At 46.8% G+C, this 21018-nt stretch overlaps 1 protein-coding gene across 1 annotated transcript in view; it reads right to left on the reverse strand.

The window, feature by feature from the left end:
• The window catches only part of PMM1 (phosphomannomutase 1), a 57002-nt gene that overhangs the window by 12321 nt on the left and 23663 nt on the right, over window positions 1–21018 (reverse strand). The window contains exon 6 of the mRNA XM_085601216.1: window positions 3640–3715. Coding sequence (XP_085457342.1) covers window positions 3640–3715 — 76 coding nt within the window. The remainder of the gene's footprint in view (window positions 1–3639; window positions 3716–21018) is intronic.

The following is a 21018-nucleotide window of genomic DNA, read 5'->3' on the forward strand; positions in this document are numbered from 1 at the left end:
CGTTCAGCTGCAGGCGGCAGTATCAGCAGACACCCAATGCCTTGTACAGAGATCTCTGTTTTAATGTTTCTTGAGAAAACAACCCTAAAGGCCTGGGGCTGCTAGGGTGACTTACAAACTTTAAAGAGACGAGGTCACAGGAGGGTTGGATAGGACCCCTCTTTGAAGGGACTCTTGGCCATAACTACAGCAAGTTGATCCTTAGAAGAGCGGTGTGTAGTAATGGCTCCATGGAACCTGTTGCAAGCAAGCTAAGTTGTCCCTACACCCTACTGCGTCCATCTGCTCAACCATAAAATACTGCCATATGGCTGTATTGAGCCATTAACATTCCTGGGCCCCACTGCACTATTGATAGCGGCGCCCCGGCTTATAAGGTGCAGCAACACCTGTAGCAGGTTAACTAGGTGGTCACTTTAAATACCACCCCATGGCTCGAGCCACATGAAGCTCCCGATAGAGGCGGTCAGGCTGACTGGAGCCTACTGCCAGCAATGCTTGGGTGACTCCAGCCACACTGGAGGGGCTGGTGAAGGTGTGCAAGACGGAGCTTCATGGATCACTGCCCCTCCTAGACCCCATCACAGCAAAGGTACATCTTCTGAATTCCTTGCCTACTGGTTTATCAGTATGTGCCATTGCCTGTCCCTTGTTTTTTTACCTCCTTCGCACTGCTTGGTACTGGAACTGGCCTGGGGGTGCCGGCTATGTATACGTTATCTGTTTGAGGGGTGGAGGTGGTAGGACAAGGCACATTAGCAATGCGGCACCAGTGACGTAGCACGCGGAGGCTAGCCATCCTCACTGCTGAGATTTCTTCTGTGAGGAATGGGGGAAAAAGCAATACCCCCTCGCTTCACGGCCTGAGCCTGGTTGCTGTTTTAAATCCACTTTCTATTTGTCCTAGCTCACTTCTTGTCTGCGAGTTACCGACCAGAGGTTTACTTCTTAATCGCCAGGCTGCTTTCTCCTTGTTTTTATGGAGTATAGTGCATCTCTCATGAACCCACCCTCTGTATATCTGTTCTGTGTCAAAAGCCAAGCGTGCACCATGTAAGTAAACAGCTTGCAGGTCAGACTGGCAAGAGACCGGTGGATCCTTTGGGGGGAGCGGTCACTGCAGTGGGTGAGAGATGTGGCTGGGGAGAGGGGAGGCGGAATATGTAATTTCCTTTCCTTGCACAAACAATCCAATGTTTCTTTCAAATCCTTCCTTACACTGAGTGGCACACTTCTAACTTTAGGTTTAACCGGCGATGCATCTTTTTTTAGGTCTCGCTGAGCTCTGCGAGACATTTAGTGTGCGGGGTTTCAAAGTGCGGCCACAGGCTTTTGGTGGCCTAAAGCTTGCGTGCACGTGAGCGTGCACGTGTGCAGCCGCCATCTGTGTTTCCTCCGTCACACAACTCCCGCTTCTCCCCCACCGCAGTTCGCTTCGCTCGCCGTGCTTGATCACGATCACTTTCACGGGCCGCGCGTCCGTGTCACTTCCACTGCCGCGTGGCCAATGCTTGTTTTACCTTCTCTTCTCATTTCCCTTTTTTTCTCATTTGTTTCTCCTGTCTTCCTATGTGCTTCGCTTTTCTGCATATTTTTTTTATCCCCCCTTTTCCTCATTCTCTCTAGTTAAACCATCCCCTGTCTATGTCAAACTTATTTTCATTATCTCTTTACCATTGTTCCGTCTCTTACTTTCTTTTCCTCCTTTCTTTTTTATTTTCTTCTAATAATAGTACCCCGCCCCCTCACAATTGCTTTAGTCTTTCTCCACTCTTTCATTACTACTCCCTTTAACCACTTTTCTTGACCATAATTTTTACAGCGTATCATGTTCTCTTTCAATATTTCTCAACAAACTTTCTGTATTTCTTATACGCCTGTCTTGCCTTTCATAATGTTAAATATTACATGTCCGTGCTTTCTTATACCCTACTTTGCCTATTTTTTTTGTTTGTCTTCAACACATTTCCTCCAGTCTTTCCCTTTCTGTTCTCCTTATTCATTTAGCCATTTTGTCAGCCATGTTACTGTCTCATTATCCTTTTAATATATATATTTTTTATTATCCTCCTTTCCTATTATCCATCCGCTGTTTTACTTTTTCTTCTATTTTTATTGTCTCCCGTTCTCATTTTCTTCTGATCCTCCTATCTTTCAGCATCTCACCCTTTTATTTTTTTTCTTACGGTCTTTCACCCCTCCCCCTGTTTAAGTATACCGTTTTTAGAAACTGGAATTAAAAAAAAAAGATATACAGAGAACATACAGCAGTTTCCTCTGCTGTGTCGTTGTGTTCTAACATCCCACGCACTTCTGCTTGCATGTAAAATCAATCCTCTCGTTGACGTAGAAGAGATCCTTAACGCACCTGCTCTGTCCTTAAAAGATCACACCCGTTTTATGTCCCGGTCCACTTTTTTACTCAATATAACAGGATGGGGCACCAGCTCAATTATTGCTTCTTAATAGGCCTGCAAGTGCGCTAAAAATGCCAAATTCTTCCGTATGAGTGGACCGAATCCCAGGTCTCTTGGCCAGCATCTGAGTGTTTGAAGAGTTACTGCTTCTTCCTCATACCAGAGTCCACAGTTCTTACCTTTCATGCCCAGCAGCGAGTGTTGTTGCTATCACTAGTGCAGCAGGTGCAGTGGCACAGACGCCAAGTGGTTAGCGGCGCCCCCTGCCACCACGTTCGTGCTGCATTTTAGTCCCCACATGGTGGGCAAGTGGTACACTTTTCTTTGGTTGCATTGGGCAGCATGGTACTTACATTGCGCTCGCGGGCTGCTGGTGTTCTGGAGCTTTCGGAAGAGAGCTGCGCCCCAAAACATGCGGTCTCGCGCCAGGACACTTGTGTTGTCATTCATTCAAGTACTTTGCAGTAAAGGCATGCGCACAGTCAACTTGCCAACGCTGAACAAACATTGGCATAGCCAATAGGTCTCGCCTTTGGGGCCTTATAAGGATTTAACCAGGCAACAGTTAATGTTGTTCCACCAAGGATATTGTGCTGCATAACTAAATACTTATAAGGTCCCAAAAGCGAGACCTATTGGCTATGCCAATGCTAGCTTAATATTATATTGTGTGTAACTCCCTTTACACACCCAATCTTATCCTCAAACACTTCTTTAAACCCGTTTACAATTTCATCCAATTCAGTTGTTGTTTCTTCATCACACACTTCAATAGATGCAACAGGCATCTCTCCTAACACTGTGGGTGGATCACATCCGGGTTTGAGCATGATGCCCATCCTCCCTATACCATGCCAACCAACAATGTCACGTCCTTTTTTGCCACATAAACTTTTGTTGGAATTCGTCTACCTAACAGACTGCGAGTCTCCTGAAAATAGCCAATCATTACAAACAAACTTAAAGGAAGGATACAACATTTCCCCAGCCATCTCCTGTCCGTATAGATTTCTGCCCCTTGCAGGGCCATTGACTAAACAGGCCACAGCCAGACCTGAAGAAGCCACGCCCCACGGGCGCGTCATTAGTAAATCGCAGGCGGGCTACGGCCCATGGCCACAGGGCGGACGCTCAAGCGCGTGGGGGGAAATGGGAGGTGCGCGTGGGGGAAATGGGAGGAGCGCGTGGGGGAAATGGGAGGAGCGCGTGTCCCCGGACTCACCACGAGTGAACCTCAGACCCTTCCCAGCAAACTCGCTCTGCAGGGCAGCGACGAACTTCTCCCGGATTCTCTCCCTCTGCATAAAGACAATTGAAGAGCTTAGGACTGAGTGAGGGAGAAGAGAGGATACAAGTAGAGGACAGGGGATAGAGAGAGGCATAGCAGAAGAGGCGGGACAGAGGAGAGGAAACGGGTGCAGCAGTATGGGGAAGAGAACAATAACAATTATAACGGGTACATGATACAATAACACTTGTTTATACAGTTGCAACGAGCACACAATATGTAACGGGTTGTTCCCATGATCACATATGGACTGCTTAATAGCTCTGTTTTGCGGAGGGCAAATATGGGAAGCCTGTCTAGTACCGAAGGTAATGTCTATAAATAATACTAGGAGGTCACGACGATGCACATCTTCGCTGTCTCTGGGACCTCTACTAATGCCATACGCTGTCTCTCCGCAAGGTGTCACTGCTGCACTAATGTTTGCTCGGTCCAGTGCCTCAGGCAATAGCATATTTAGAGACTGGCCTCTGGCTGTCATTGCGCCCGTTGCTCAGACCGCATTGTTAAATCAATGACCGGCAGAATTCACATCTCAAGTTTCAGATTTAAAATATTAAAAATCAGACGTAGACAATCATTCGGAAAATTGAATAAACGCTCTCCTCAAACTTTGTGTTGGAATTGTATAAGTCAAAGCTCCTAAATTCCCAATTGAGCGTGACCAATTATGTTTTGCAAGCAGCGCACAGTATCTAATTACAATTTATAGTTTCGGCAGCACGAATCGAGAAAAACAATCATGCGAATCAACACGGAGTTAAAAAATTAAGATTTGGTAATGTAAATGTTTAATATTTAATTAAAATCTGCTCATTCAGTTTTAGGTTTCACAACAGCTGGTTCCAAATGTAGTTCTCTCCGTGAAGAGTATCACCTGCTATACCATATAGTACACGAATGGGAATATCTACAATATTTATTTCATGCCTTACCAGGTATCTGAGGTGAGAAAATGAGGTAATCTGTTTAAGGGCATTTTAAGGTAAACTCAGGCAATTCTATGCACTCCCACTTTGAAATTCGTGGAGGTGAAGACGATATATATCACCTTGGAGTTTCATAACCTTATAAAGGGACTCCTCATTGACTTGCAATATATTTATAATGTACGGCAAGGGGTACTCTATCTTATCTATCTATCTATCTATAACCTACTGGCGGTCGCCAGTAGGTAGTTATAGTTAGGACCTAGTTTCCATAGGAAAAGCGGTTTTTGTTTCCCCAATAACTTTGGCGCCGTTTGACGAATCTTCGCGAAATTTCCGAAGCTCCTGTCTAGAAAGTTTCGGAGTGATTCGCCAAGCGGGGGCCGAGAAAAAAGGGGTCCCAAAACGCATTTCTCCCATGTAATTTTCCATAGGAATCTTTAGACAAAGCTACAGCCCGAACTGCTGAACGGAATTACACCAAATTTGGCAAAAAGGTTGGGCTTGGTTCAGAAAGTTCCCTTTTTGTTCAATGGTGTAAATCCGTTTAGTAGTTGCTGAGAAATTAAATAATTTTTTTTTTATATATCTGAGCACCGAGGAGGGTTCGCGAACCCTCTCAGGCACGAGCTTCACTCTGATTGGCTGCCAACACTCCAAACCAGAAAGTGTTGGTAGCCATCTTGTGACTCGGTAGAACCTAGTCACAAGAAAACAGTGAAAAAGAGGGGGAAAAAAAGAAGAAAAGGGGGCAGGGTAGAAACACCCTGATTTCCTAGGCCTGCTCAGGGTGGTCCCACAAGGACCCCCAGGGCCAAATAAAGCACTTTTTAAAATAATTTTGGCGGAATTCGCATTGGGGTTGCGAATCCAGCAGAAATTTTTTTTTACAAAATGAAGCACAGGCTCCCGTCCTTCATTTTAATAAGGCCCCCAGCTGGGCCAGGTCCAGGGGGCATTGTAAAAAAATAATAGCGGGGGCCCCCGCAGACCCAGGGACTGCCACCTCCCTGGGGCTATGCTGATTATGTGCCAGGGGGCATGTGGCCCACCCGCAGCCCCGGGGACCGCCACCTCCCCGGGGCTTTAAAAAAAAATAATGCGTGGGGGGGCCACCCCCCCACGCTGGCCCGGGGACCGCCACCTCCCCGGGGCTGTAATAAATAATTAGTGTGGGGGGGCTCGAGCACCCTCACACTGCCCCCTTCCTGAAGCCCTTGATTGCCCTGGGGACCGCCACCCCCCAGGGCCGGCTCCAGCAGGTGCCCACACACGGGACACTGCTGTTTGCTATGGCAGGGCGGGAGCTGTGCTGCTCCCACCCTACCATAGCAAACTCTGCTTTGCTTCATTGAAGCGAGAGCAGGGAAACCCTGCTCTTGCTTCAATGAAGCAAAGCAGGATTGCTCTTCCACAAGGGGAGCTGCATGTCAGCAGCTCCCATTCTGGAAAAGCAATGCCGGCTCCCGCAGGAGGTGGGGGGGCCGGCAGGGACCGTGGGGGCATTGGGGCTCCCACCTCAGTCCCTAACAGAGCGGCCAGGCCCCGGGGGATGAGGTCCCCGGGGCCTGAAGTGGCCCGGGAGGGGGGCCGTGCGGCCCCCTCCCCTGTGATAATAAAATATTTTTTTTTTTAAAAAGGAAAGGTGTGCCCCGGGGGATGGGGACCCCGGGGCCATAATTGGCCTGAGGAGGGGGGGCACACGGCCCCCCTCCAAATAAATGAAAAAATAATTTTAAAAGTCTGGCCATGCCACAGGGGATGGGGTCCCCGGGGCTAAAATTGGCATCGGGATCGGAGCCACGCGGCTCGCTTCCCGTTTTTAAACATTTTTATTTTTTTTAAAAGGTGTCAGGCCCTGGGGGATGGGGTCCCCAGGGCCCAAAAAATAGTAAAAGAAAGGGGGGGGGGGGACACAGCCCCCCTTCAAAAAAATAAATAAATAAACCAAAGCCGGCATCTCACCCTCAGGATTCAAGAGGACTTAATCCCCAAATTTACAACGCGCCAGGGGGTGTGTTTGCACACTTGTAATATCAGGCCCGCCCCCGCACTGCACTACTCGGTTTGCAGAGAGGTGTAAAAAGGGGTGTGGCTTCGGACCACCTCTCTGCAACGCAGCTCTGTGGCGCTTACTGGAGGTACCTGGTGGGCTAGTTGGCCCCCAGGAACCCTCAGGATTCAAGGGGACCTAATCCCCCAACCTACAACCCGCCAGTTTAAAATATATTTAAACTTTACAGAAACACACATTCACTGGATGATGTCATCAGTGATGTCATTTGAGATGTCATCAGTGATGTTACTGACCATGTCATGTGTGATGTAATATGTGACGTCATCAGCAGTGCATTGCGGGGGCGTGAGTTATAGTTCGCTCTACTAACTTGAACAGCCTAATTTCTCTGGTTTTGTATGAGTGAAACGTCTAACTAACTATAACGTCCCTCAAATCTGTATTTTTTTCTGTGAATTTCTAAGGTTTTTTAAATGCTAATTTCTAACTATAACGTCCCTCAAACCTATGTTTGTGTACAGTGAATATATATCTATCTGTCTATCTATCCATCTATCTATATCTATCGAGAGAGAGAGAGATAAGATCGAGTACCCCTTGCTGTACAGTATAAGAATATTGCATGCAAGTCAATGCGGAGTTCCTTTATAAGGTTATGGAACTCCGAGGTTATATTTCGTCCTCTCCTCACCTCCACAAATGTCCTTATCATGTACACCAGGGGGTACTTTATCCTATATATCATACGTAGTCACACCATCACCTTTACCACAAACCATTTAAAACATTGGTGTGTAGCTCTTTCATGTAAAAGAGCTAGCATGTTTGCAAAGATAAATAACAGAAATAAAACCTCTAGTACAAAATTAAACACAGCACAAATCTGTTAGTGTTTGCTACAAACAGATATTAGAAACAGTTCAATACAAGTGAGATTCAAAATAAAAATAAATATGCAAAAGCTCTAAGTATGTAGAAACGTAGAAAGAGTCTAGCTTTTCTCTATCTGAGGAGTGGAAAAAATAAACATAGTCTCTGCTTGTCACTGTAAGCTATTAAAATAGAGCCGAAGAAATAAAAGTAACGTTTTGTTTTCGTTGCTGTAAACACCTACTTCAATTATGCCCCTTGACCTGATCTGCCTTTCACCTCGGCTGCTGGCAACAGGCATTGTGATGTCAGAACTCAACTGTAATAATTTATAACAGTCGAATTCAGACGTCTTTTCTTTATAAATTGGCGACTGGGTGCTTCACAAGTGGCTGATTATAAAGAAATTAGAAACAGCCTTTTATACAGGGATTGTATATATATCATCAGCAGAGGCAAGCCGCAACCTGCAGGGCCTAGTTCCTGAATCCAGAAAGCATATCTAACCGAAACTTCCTTTAGCTTGCTGAGTGAGTAATGGGCCCACGTACAAGTTCAGTTACCACAATTTCCCAATTTAACAAAACAAATAGTATATCTATGTGTGCTTAATTATTCTTGACTTGATTCATTGTTTACAGATTAAATTAACAGTTTCCACTTAAAATGTTTCAACACTTTATTTAAAAAGATTTTTTTGACTTTTAGGTAAACTTATATATTCTTTTTAATAAAACAACCACATTTGCGGGTTGTATATAGGTCTTTATTTTCATTCTTGTAGAATCTTCAAAATCACCTCTTGGACATGGTAAAACAGGATCAGTTAATACGTGTTTTGCTTGCTGCCATCCACTTGCCCAGAGTCCTTCTGAAGTCGTAAATTTTCACTTTAGGATTAGCTGTGGTCCTAAGTAAAGAAGGAATGGGATCCCTTGTTGGGGTAGCCTGGAGTTCCATTAGGATATGTTCCCTTTGCCAAAACCCCAAGACTGCGACAAGACTTCCAAACAAAGACACTACAATCTGTTACTGCTACGTGGACTATGGTTACAGTTTTGATAGGATTAATGGACTCTGATTATGGAACAAGATGGCCGCCTTTGGAATTATTTGGCTCCCTAAAGGCTTCCATAAAAATATGTGAATAAGAAAGAAGGAGCTTTCTTGCACAAGACTGACACCAAGAATGGTATTAGCAAGGATGCATCTTGGATCCGTGTTTGTTAATCTATATAGTGCAAATCTTCCTGTCGTGTTTTAAAGATCAATGGACTTATGCATCCATTGCAGGAACTGCTTTTGACCTCATGGTCACAGGTTTCAATCCTGGCAGGTTGACTCAGCTTTCCATTCTTCTAAGGCTGAACTGAACCAAGAACCCTCTTTGAGTGAAAGTACACTTTACTAACAAATGATTTAGTTATATAAAATCCGTTAACTGTTTTGCACTCAAGATGGCCGGCAGTCATTTGCTAATATTAGATTACACAAATGACCTTGTATTGCAGATATAACTCATTGGAATTATTAGAATTATTTAAAGAGCAATTTAAGTAAAACTAAGCGAATTGTATTTGGTAAAGCCTAAAATATTTGTCAAACCAGTGTTAAAATACTTAATGTTTGGGCTACTAAGGAGTCTTAGTTGGGGTATATTGCGAATTTTAGCTGCACTTTGTAAGACAGGTTAGTGTGCAGTTCATTTAAAAAATAAATTGAAATATATCGTTACATTTTGCTTAAGAGGATCGCTAAAACAACCTGTGAAGTTTATGTTATAGTCCAGGGCGCCACGGTTGCTTTGTCTTTCCTTTCTGCTAAAAACACTTAGGGGTCATTAGGATGGCAGGCGGATCGACACCGCCGGCCCGGCAATCCGCCCGCTATCCCAACCTGAATTACCCACGCCATATTATTATGGCGGGGGGTATCGCGGTGGACAGAAAGTCAGTCCGCCACTTTTCCGCCGGTCGTCAATCCTTCCAATTGCCGGCCGGGCGTATCTTGGGCACAATATGGTGGCGCCATCCATATCATGATGCATGGTGTGAAAGGCCTTTCCATGGCGGCAAAGGTTGGCAGGGATGTGCTTTGGGCCCCGAGGGGCGGGGGGGAGGTGCACTTGGGGGGTACCCATGATACCCCCCTGCAGTTCCATGTACATGGTGGCATGCACCGCGTGGTACCTGCCATGTTGTGCATGGGAATGCACAACATGTTAATTTGGCAATGCCGCAATGTCAAATATTAGGAATGCTACCTTCAGGGTGGTGGATGCGGTCGCATCCTAATCAGCGGTGCGGGACCGCCGCACGTCTGGCGGCCGGTTCCTGCAACTCGAGGATGGCGGGCGGGCTAAAGTCCGCCCGCCTTCCTAATAGGCCCCTTAATGTCTCCATCGATATCTAAGGGGTGCAGTCCATAGTTATACAAAAGGTCTTCGATTCAGAATGCCGAATTTAAGCACCAGGCGTCTTAAATAGCCGCTCCTAGGGTTGCTGCCTGGTAGGTATTTTAATGTCTTGCCGGTATAAAAATTAGGAAAACTCCTAAACCAATATTTTTTTGACTTATCAATACATATTTTAAACAGTAAATGTAAGAAGAAAACACTTAAAAAGAGTCCTACAGCTGCTCTAATGCCCCCTGATTGAGCATTAGAGTAAACAAAGACACCATGTTACAAATGGAAACAGATGATTTCATATAAAGTTCCAGTTAAGAATCATGTACGGGCCTTTGCAGAATCTTAAAACGTGAACAGATGACCAGGCTGTGTCTCCAGGAAAGGAGGCAACTCTAGCCCCTTTCTGATGTCTACGGCTTGAATCTCACAAAAGTAGCCCAGGCGTCTGTGCTGTAAACGTTTATGAAGCAGATTAGCTGAAAATATTGATCAGACCTTGACTTGGCACCTCAGATGTACCTTCGAGGGGCTATCCCATTTCTGAAAGCATGGTGAATAAAAACCCAAGATGGCCAGTGGCCAGACTTGCGGTGAGATTGCTGCATAGCAGCGTGGCCCTTTGGGGTATTTGGATGATGGAAGTCTCCCATTTGGAATGTGTTCCTGGCCTGGGGACTGCACCAACACATATCTTGGTGCAGTCGCTTGATCCACTGTTGCCTTGTAGGCTTGTGGCAGAACAGGTCACAAAAGGAGATATGCTCAATTGTATAATAATCCTTCCAGAATCAGAAGTTGTACAATCTCTATACTGTGCTTGTCACAGACTATTCTAGCACATCCACTGTGAACCTGGTAGTGTGTGTACATCACAGCTAAAGTAATGTCAAAAGATTGTTTGTGTGCATATCACAGGACATAGTAAACATGCACTATGTCACATAAAAGAATGTGTGTGCATCACAGTTCACAGCGCGACTTAAAGCGTCACAAAATATCTGACATCCTCACTTCTTTTGATTAAAGCTGGTACCTTAATGTTCACAAACACAGAGTGCACTATTCAAACTGTAGATGAGAGCTCTTTACAAATAGTTGCTAAGAAAATGACAAAATAAAGAGTTTTGGTGGGTGGGGGGACCCATAAAGGAAGTCTACAATGCAGTGAGTGTTTGTGCCTATATACAAAACGAGCGAGTAAGAATGCAGTTTCTTAGAGAAGGGTATCAGTTGGAGCATAGGAGTAAATAGTTCACAGTCCTTACATTTGCAATAAAGAGAGTATGTTGAAGGCCTCAAAAAGAAGGGTTTGTGTGAATGACTTAGTTCCAAATTCAGGGAGCGTTCCCAGGTAAGGATCAGGTGGTTCTAGGAACAAGAATGCAGCACTTTGAAGCAAACAATGACCCTAGATAACATTTATTTTGGGCCAACTAGTTAGGGATGCCCCAGTGCAAGGTTTGGTGTATGATGCAAGCAACTTTGAATATGCTTCTGACTTCTTTTGGGAGCCAACTGAGGCTTAGGAGAATTGATGTGATGCAACCAAACCACTTGATTGTGGAAGTTAGTCTTGCCGCAGTATTGAGAGGAGAGTTGAGGCCTGCATGCAACATACCTAGAGTCGGGCATACATTCCACAGTGGCCTCAATGCAGGCCGCGGCCTTGCTCAAAAGAAGAGCCCTGACGCTTTCCGAAAACATAAGTACTGGTGCTCCCTCCTATCACTTGTGGAAGCCAGTCATAGCAAATTTAACATCAAATTCTCGAGCTACTGTTTACTGACACTTTGAACAAGAATCTCCTACTCACTGCCTCTCCCAAGATAGAGCACAGAATGCGCTTCCATCAGAGTTTCTCTCTAAAACCCTTCAATCTTAATGTTTTTTATTTATTTATTTTATAGTTTTATAGAGCGCGAACCAGACCAGTGAGGGTATCAGAGCGCTTTACAGGATTAAGGGTGGAATACAAGGCGTTAGGAAGGGAGGGACCAATTGGGTAAAATAGGGGATACATTATACATGAAATAGGACGCAGTCTAAGGTCCCGGCTACATGTGGAATAAAAATTAAAACAGGTAGATACAATATAAAAGAAGGCACACAGTCTCAGCTCTTGGGTGGGATGCCCAGGAGTGCAGGAATAGGTATCATCCGTAGAAGCCGTGGATAATGCCGAGGTGTAGGGTGGCACAGGTCGTTGAGGTGATTATAATGTAATCATTAGACAAGGTATTTGCCAATTAAGAAGGTTTTGGTCTCCTTTTTAAAGTGTGCCAAGGACGGAAGTCTTCTGATGGCAGGTGGGAGAGAGTTCCAAATTCTTGGAGCAGCCCCAGAGAAGGCCAGATTGTAGTTTTTTTTCTTCCGGAAGCGTGCTGGTTGCAGCAACAGGTCTTTGGCAGATCGGGAGTTTCTGGCTGCTCCTGACATCACAAGTTTTTGGGCGAGAAATGCAGGAGACTTGGAGTAAAGAGCTTTGTGAGTAATGCAGGCCAGTTTAAGTTGGATTCTGGTCTCTAGGGGAAGCCAGTTCAGAACTCTGAGGTAGGGAGAGATATGGTCGAATTTCTTTGAGCCAGTTAGGAGTCTTGCAGCGGTGTTGAGGCAGGCTTTCAATGGGGCTAGAGAGTTTTTGGGTAGCCCTGCGAGAGTAGAGCATCCATATTCTAGTCTGGAAAGGACTAGTGCCTGGATTGCCGTTTTAAGGTCAGAAACATCGAGGAAGGGTTTTAGGTTTCTTAGGTAACTCAGGTGTAATCTGGCTGTTTTGGCCATCGAGTTTATATGGCCATGCATGTTCAGGCTGCCGTCAAGGGTTATTCCAAGGGATTTCGTCAAGTCAACAATGGTAGGTGGGCAGTTTAGTGCTGTGATGGTCTTAATCCATTCCTGGATGTCTGCATTGGTTTTGGGTGGGGAGATTAGAAGAAATTCAGTTTTATTTGCATTGAGTTTAAGCTGGTTGGCGGTGAGCCAATGGACTGTCAGCTTCATGGCCTCGTTCAGGGAGACGATGTCCTCAGGGGAAGAGATTTTTATGTAGATCGGTATATCGTTGGCGTATATAAGGTAGGAGATATTGGCGGCACGTAGCACCGCGGTGAGGGGTTCAGGGTAAAGATTGAAGAGGGTAGGGGAGAGGGTTGAACCTTGGGGGACTCCAACCGTAACCGGAGAGGGGGCGGGTAGATTACCGTTGATGAGGACTCTCTGTGAGCGATTATGGAGGAAGGATCTAAACCAGGGGTCTCCAACCAGTCGATCGCAAGCTACCGGTAGCTCGCCGACCCCCTGGTAGTAGCTCGTGCTGGCATCTGATAATTAAGGCTTCGCTCGGAGCCCCAGCGTTTATTTATTTGCCCTTTGTTGTCTTTTTAGGTTTTTTATCCTGTTTTCCTTGTTTGCCCGCCCTAACTCAAAATAGCTGCTCAGATTGGCTGAGCTGAGTTTAGCTGGGGCGGGGCAAGCCGAAGAACATGACGTTCTTCCTGAAGTCTGGCACAAGCGGGAACCACACTACCTGCCTTTTCCAGGCTTGCGGCGTGATTAGAGATCTGCCTTTTGATCCTAGCCTAGCAGAGCAGCAGATCGGTAAGTGAACTACTGGTTTCATAGCTGTATATTTAGTAAATCAGCTCCACGCATGCAAGGTGCTTGATTTTACCGTTGTCTGGCACCGCGCTTTATATCTGCCATCCATAGTAAAACGCGGTTGCAGCCGACATTAAAATCAAAAGGCCTTGTGTGCACTGAGCCGCTTTACATCTCTAGTAACCTGCAGTCAATGAAAGCATTTCAGTGCACGTAAGACCCTTTGATTTTAACGCTGGTTGCCACTGTGCTATAGTAGATTTAAAGCACAGTTTCTCGAGATATAAAGCAGCTCCGTGGTTGCAAAGTCCTTCGTTTTTAACGGACTGGCACCATGCTTTATATCTGCCTTTCAATGTAAACAGCAGTGGCAGAAGACGTTAAAATGAAAGGGCATTGCGTGCCCTGTGCCATTTTCACTGACCACGCTTTGTATGCGCAGTTAGTGAAAGCCGCTCAGTGCATACAAAGCCCTTTTGATTTTAACTTCAGCCGCTACCATGCTTTATTAGACTAAAGCGTGATTACCAGACATGTAAAGCGGCATGGCCCTCAGTGCAAGCATCTCAGTCCCAGCATTGCCAGATGTAAAACGCGGTGGCAGCAGACTTTAAAATCAATGGGCCTTGCATGCACCGAACCGCTTTCACTAACACACTGCACGTTTTATCTTCCTTCATGTAGTAGTCATTGAAAGCGGCTCGGTGCAGGCAATGTCCTTTGATTTTTGAGTCTGCTGCCACTACGCTTTACTAAATGTAAAGCTCGGTGTTCACTATCCTCATTTCCAAGTTTAAGAATAGTGAGTGGGCTAAAGCTGGGCCTGTCAAAACTCTTTTATTTGTGAGATTGAAAAGAGTAGGAGAAACTCTTCTAAATGCACTGTTTGGCCATGTGAAAGAGGCAGAAAAGTCTTTTTTTTTTCTTCTAAGAATTTGTTTATCAGTGGGGGGTGGGTGGGAATTAGAAATAATTTTGATAGTTTTATTTAAAGTACCTGATGAATTTTAGCAGAGCGTTTTTTTAAATCAAAAAGGTGACTCAGTGCTTGCCAACTTGAAGCCAAGGTAGTGCTTTATTATGTAGATGTGAGAGCAGAAGTGACAAAGTCACAAAGGAATAAAAAAAACACTTGCATACCAATTAACTGAGGATACACTTTCAAAGTGCCTTTTGTGGTAACAGGCTGAAGTTTCACACTTCTGGCACAGGTTGAAGGAATCAGCGCCATATAAAAAAGATGAAACCCGGCTCTGTGTCTAAATTTGGCCACTGCAAGCCCCTCGAATAAGTTACATTTATTACACATTTTCCAGTATACAGATGCATGAATGAATACATGATGACACTCATTAGGCAGAACTACCTTAGGATAAGATCCCAGACGAAGAAGAGGCACTTATTAAGCACATTTATTTATGCCGTCTCTGCATTCTGTTTTGCTCCCCTTTAGTTGCCCACACCAGCTTTAATTTTGTGAGGCCAAAAGGTAATTGGAGCTACAATGAGTATTTTGTTCAAATCACAGTATGAGCTCCAAAGAAATTAGGCTTAAAGTCAATAAAGCTGGGCATGGGAGAATCTCTTTTGCAAATACGCAAGTTGCTCGGCCTTAAGTAGCTCACGACGATTTTCATTGATCAGAAGTAGATCTCACTACAGAAAAGGTTGGAGACCCCTGATCTAAACCATTCAAGGACGGTGCCATCCAACCCCAACCAGAGTTTGAGGCGTTCAAGGAGAATTTCGTGGTTAACCGTATCAAAAGCAGAAGAAAGGTCTAGGAGGATTAGGATACAGGTTTTGCCTTGGTCAAGGGCTTGGAGGGCGTCATCCACGATGTGGAGGAGTGTGGTTTCCGTGCTGTGTCCAGGTCTGAACCCGAATTGGAAGTCATCTAGCAGGTGGAAGTTGTTGATGTGTAGGCTCAGCTGCTGTTGCACACATTTTTCCAGAACTTTGGCTAGGAGTGGGATGTTGGATATGTGTCTATAGTTCTCAGCGGAACGGGGTCTAGCGTAGTTTTTTTTAGGATGGGGACAACTTGGCCCGCCTTGAGCGAATCAGGAATTGAGCCCTGTAGGAGGGAGGAGTTGATTATTGAGGTCCAGGAAGGGATGATAGCCTGGGAGGCGGCAGCTAGGCAGTTAGAAGGGAGAGGATCATTAAAGTGATTGTTCGTGTTTAAGGAGGCAAGAATTCTCTAGATAGAATGTTCATCATAGATTTTAAAGTTAGACAAGTGCGCTAGGTTTTTGGGTGAGGTTTGGAAAGATAGCGCGGAGAGAATAGGTAGAGCTGGCAGATTTTTATTTTCGTGGCGAGTTGCGGATTTAAGTTCATTTCCTAGGGCAGAGATGTTGTCGCAGAAGAAGGATGAAAATTCCTTGCTTAATATTAGGAGCTTAGGTGTTTCTTTGGAGGTTTTTGCTAGTTTGTTGGATTGGTGTTTGACCAAGTCAAACAGCTTGCGAGGTCGATTTTTGGCGTTCTCAAGTTCAGTTCTGAAAAATTATTTTTTAGAATTGAGGATTTTCTTATTGTAGGCATTTCTGGCCTGGCGGAGAAGTTTTAAATGGGCTGCTGATGGGTGTTGTTTCCAGTTTCATTCGGTCTGTCGAAGGGATCTCCTCTCCTTGTTGAGGGATCCGCTGAACCAGGGATTCCTGTCTTTGATCTGGGTTCTTTTTAATTTTAGTGGTGCCAGGTCATCGAGAATGTCGGATATGGTTAAGGAATAGTGATCCGCTAGATTGTCGACCGAGGTGCACTGGGGGGCGGGGGGAGGTCGGTCTCACACTGCTCCTAGTTTCTCATGATCAAGGTTCTTGGTGTCTCTAACACATCGTTTGGGAATTACGGGTTGAGGTGTCCATGTCTTGTGGGTACGGGGCAGGAGGAAGGTGATGGCGTGGTGGTCAGACCAATCACAAGGGTCAATAGAGATAAGTTTGACCTCTGATTCCTTAGCAATGATCCAGTCTAGGGTGGCGCCTTTCGAGTGAGTAGGGAGGGAGCAGGCTTGGGTAAGGGCTTGCTCGGCCAAGAAGACTCTGATGGCATTGACCGGAGGGTCCTTAGGATCGTTCCAATGCAGGTTGAAGTCACCAAGGAAAATGTCCTTAGAATTTGGAGAAACTTTGGCTGTGATGATTTCCATGAGAAGGTCCGTAAAGGTGTCATTCTTGCCTGGGGGGTGGTAAAAGATGTGAAGTTTGCACAGTTGGGAAGTGTTGTTGGAAATGGAGAGTGCGAGGTATTCGCAGGAGTCTGTAGGGTCCACCGGCAGTTCCGTAACAAGGAGGTTCGAGCGGTAGATACAGGCAATGCCACCCCCTTTTTCATTTTAGTGCCTGTCCATCCTTACGATGTTGTAATTGGGTGGGACTAAGGTCTAGGTAGGGCGATGAGGATTCCTTGAGCCAAGATCGCTAAGTCCAATTTATGTCTCAGGATGAGGTCGGCGACATCAGGTGCATGCTTTACAGCTGACCGGCAGTTTATTAGGAGGCCGGCTAGGGAGGGGTAGGAGTGAGTGTCAAGGGTAGTAGCAGAGATGGGAACACTAGCTAGGTTGCTATTGACCGCCCCTCTGATGCGGAGGGTAGCAGATCTGTTAGGGTCGGTTGCAACTGTGCAGCTAGGGTGTTCTTCCCTCATGTCTGAGGGGCATGGGGTTGTCGAGGCCGATTCGTAGCTACTGAGGAGGTCAACCACTTCTTCCTCCGTGAGGTCTGACGAGTTCAGCATGTCAGGGGTGGGTTTATAGGTATGGAGGAGAGCAAGAATTTCCTCCTCCGAGAGGTGGCAGGGTTGCTTGCGGGGGCGCAAGTGTCTCAGGGATAGTGGTAGTGGGTGAAGGCGGAGCTTAGTGAAGGGAATGTGGGTCACGTTCTGCGAGAGCCAGAGATTCGAGAAGGAGAGTTCGGTGATGTGAAGGAGGTGCTTTAGGTCCAGAATGGACTTGTGGATGCTCAGTGTTAATTCGGTGGCTCTGCGGTGGAGCTTATCAATATCTCTAAGAGAGGTAGGTTCTGGCAGGCAGGGGGGCAGTTGCATGGATGCAGTTCTGATAGAATGAGCTGGTAGCCTAGAGGTGGGTTTAAGGCGGGCCGAGGGCCGGTTTCAAGCAAGCGATTCGGATGGAGTATGGGGGGCTAGGTCGATCAACGTCCCTATGAGAGGGAAGAATTTGCGGGCGGGGGGCCGAAAGGGTGGGAGCAATTCTGTTGTACTGAGTTTGCAGCCTAGTGGTGGGGCTAAAACGACCAGAGTTCTGGGCCCTATTAGACGTTTCAATACCAGTGTTGTGGGCCCTAGTAGGAGTTTCAGCAGCCCGGAGTGCAGGAAGATTACGCGGGCAGGAGGTTAAGGGTTTGGGGATGCTTCTGATGGTGGGTGCTGTATGCGTGATAGCGGGGCTAGGTTGGCTCACGATGTGGGTCCTAGGGGGAGTTTCGGAAGCCGACGGAGCGGAAAGCGCTTGAAGGTCTAAGTTCAGTGGTATGGGTGCGCAGTGGTTGGCATGCGTTGGTGACAAGGTGACAGGGCCGGGACACCCAATGACGTGTTCATTGGCATGTGTAGTTGGTGAGAGGCTAGGTACGCTTGACGGATTGGGCAAGGGGTGGAGCGGTGGACTTGGAAGGGTTGTGAACATATTTTTCAAGGAGGGTAAAACGATCCGCAAATTTGATGAGGTCTTTGAGAGGCCCTTGAATCAGGATAATGCCGCTGTTGTATAAGGTGATGGTGAGGTCAGCACGCAGGTTTGTAGATGGCGTGATTGTGAGTTTTTTTCTGTGAGGGATGTTCCTGGCTTCCTGTACTTTGAGGAGGCTCGAGAAGGCATTGCGCCAGAGAGCCGTTTTCCTGGAGTGGAAAATGAGGTCGTTATTGACAGTGCCCTGGTTCACGCAGAGGCGAAGGTCAGATATCAGGGTCTCAGGATGGCTTTTCAGGATGGAGTGTTTGAGGGAGTTAGAGGCGGATTTGGAGAGATTAGGAGGATAGATAACGGTGTAGTAGTTGTCGCCCGTGGAGGTCAAGCGGGGCACTGCCATGCATGGGGAGAGATTTGAGACTCCCGCCCCAGCGGTTGGCAGGTCTGCCCTACCTTCCAGGTTTACTTAGGGAAAGTGCTACCGTGCCAAGATGGCCCATCTTAAATGAGCAGCGAAAGAGCAAGTGCAAGGGCTGTTAATCGTATGCCCATGCCAAGGTGGGGGTTTACCAGATCTCTTTCTGTAGAATAAGTTGAGAGGGCTGTTGAATATATGCCCATGCCAAGATGGCCGCTGTAGAAGTCCTCTTTCTGTTATTGTGGGGAGGTTCTGGCTCAGTCCTCTTTCTATTGTTGTGAAAGTATATATCAGTCCTCTTTCATTTACTATGAATAGGGCTTGTGAGGACTGCTTCTATTGTGTAATGCAGGCGCCTTCAAAATGGATGAGCCAACACAAAGTCAAAATGGCCATGTGACTCAGCTTCAATCTTAGGGTGCATACAAAGTAAGCGTCTTTATCCCTTGAGGAGACCCACAGCCGATCCACGCACGACCAGGCTTAATTACTACGGTTGGCGTGTAGTCAGGTAAGCTGAGCTGAGCAAAATTCGTTTAGGTTTGAGAAGTCGAGTCAGACCTCGTAGGTAGCGGCCATGTTAAAGTCAGGCAGAGTGAGGTTTGTGTAGGGCCAGGATAGCCTCAGGCAATGCCGAGAGGGATGTGGTGTGTGCGGTCAGATATCAGGGCGGCTGTCTGTGGCAAGTGAGGGACAGAGGCTTAGAGGCCTTGCTTACGATGCGAGGTTGACTAAGGAGCGCAATGTCATCTGCCATTTTGGGGTCAGGCAAAGTGTCCACCCTTCGTCTTAGAGGCCCCCTGAGGCTCAGGCACTGAGAGGCAGCGAACAGTCAGATCAGACTGGCAGTCCAGATTTCACCAGAGCTCCCGGCAGACTGCCAGTCGAGCCCAGCACTCGGCCTTCCACCACGTCGCTGGTGTGTAGGGAGCTGTCGTTGGTCAGACGTGATGGCAGGAGCAGTCACAGACAGCGCATCAGATAAAGTGCTGAACTCCAGGGAATTGCATGCGCGGAGGACACAAAGAGCGGCGTCGAGCACAAGCGTGTCACCGGTCATCACTGCCGGGCGTCAGGCTCCTGGCCTGTACGGGGGCAACAGCACCAAAGGGCACAAAATGGCCACGGAGAGCAAATGGCGCCAGTAGCCACCTACCCCCTCCACAGTCCGACCCGTACGAGGGTATTCCGGGGCGATGATGAGGAAAGCGCCCGCTGCGAGGAACAGGTCTCCGGGCTCGGTCAGGTCCTCCGGAGTCTTCCAGGTCGTGGGCAGACCGTAGCCAGCAGGGGCTCACAGCCCAATCTTCTGGACAAGGGGGGGGGAGACGTTCCAAAAGGAAGCTGCACCCAGGGGCCTCTCACAGCGCCCGGTGATCTCGTACCTAAGTGTAGGCAGTCACGGGGCACGGAGGGTCCAGCCGTGTTGTGTCACCAGGCATTCCTCAGCAAACCACCGCAACAAATCGCTCCAGCGTCCGGAGAGCAGCCTAGCGAGGTCGGGCAGCGAGGGTGCAGACCGGGGCTGAAGCGGCGGTCGTTCCCGGGTAAGATGGTAGCTAATTCGATTTCAGTGATATGTGCCGGGCGGGAATGTATTCCGGTCCGAGGGCAGGAGGGTGGAGAGCCGGTGAGTTGGTTTTTACGGGGATAGCTACCAAGTTGGTAATCCCCAAAACCGGGAGCCCCCCCGGAGGCTCCTACTCAGCGGCCATCTTAACTTGAATGTAATAATCACTAGGCTAGAAAGACTTCAGCTCTTTGTAGAAAGCAATTGCAGGCAGGCTTGCAGATCAACAGTCAGTGGTTACCATTGATGCTGTAAAATGAGTTGCATTCTTGAGAACCTATGTCAAGAAATCACTGTGATGGAATAAATACGACCAAAAGCCTCTAAAACGCTATTCGTCAAATGAATGCCAACTTCACAAAAACAGACGAATTGGGGATTAAGGAGGCTGCCAGTCTGTTATCAAATAGGAGTTCCCAGATTTTGAGGCTACTGAAGAATTAATTCAACTTTTATTGCTGGAATTATAAAATACATCACAACAGTGAAGAAAATAAGCTAACAGCCTTAATGGAGCTAGACCACTCTTTACGAAAGGCAGAGTCAAGAATTGATCATAAATAAAATAATGTATCCGAGCAGGCACATAAACATGGGAAATTGTGCTCCAGAGTTGATGTACTTAAATGTCAACAAAAGGATCCCAAGGACAACTTGGAAGACTAGAAAAATCGTTCTGGTATGAACAATGCGTGCGTTCACAGAATTAAAACCAGTTTTTCAAATGCTGGGCTGGGAGGCCAAATTCAGGCTCTCTTCCGACATCTGATCTAAGCAACCAATGACTGTGAAATCCTCCTGGACTGCGCTCAAGAATGTTTTCTGTAATCCAACTATGC

The sequence above is a fragment of the Triturus cristatus genome, chromosome 4_2 (assembly GCF_964204655.1).
Source record: "Triturus cristatus chromosome 4_2, aTriCri1.1, whole genome shotgun sequence".
NCBI lineage: Eukaryota > Metazoa > Chordata > Amphibia > Caudata > Salamandridae > Triturus > Triturus cristatus.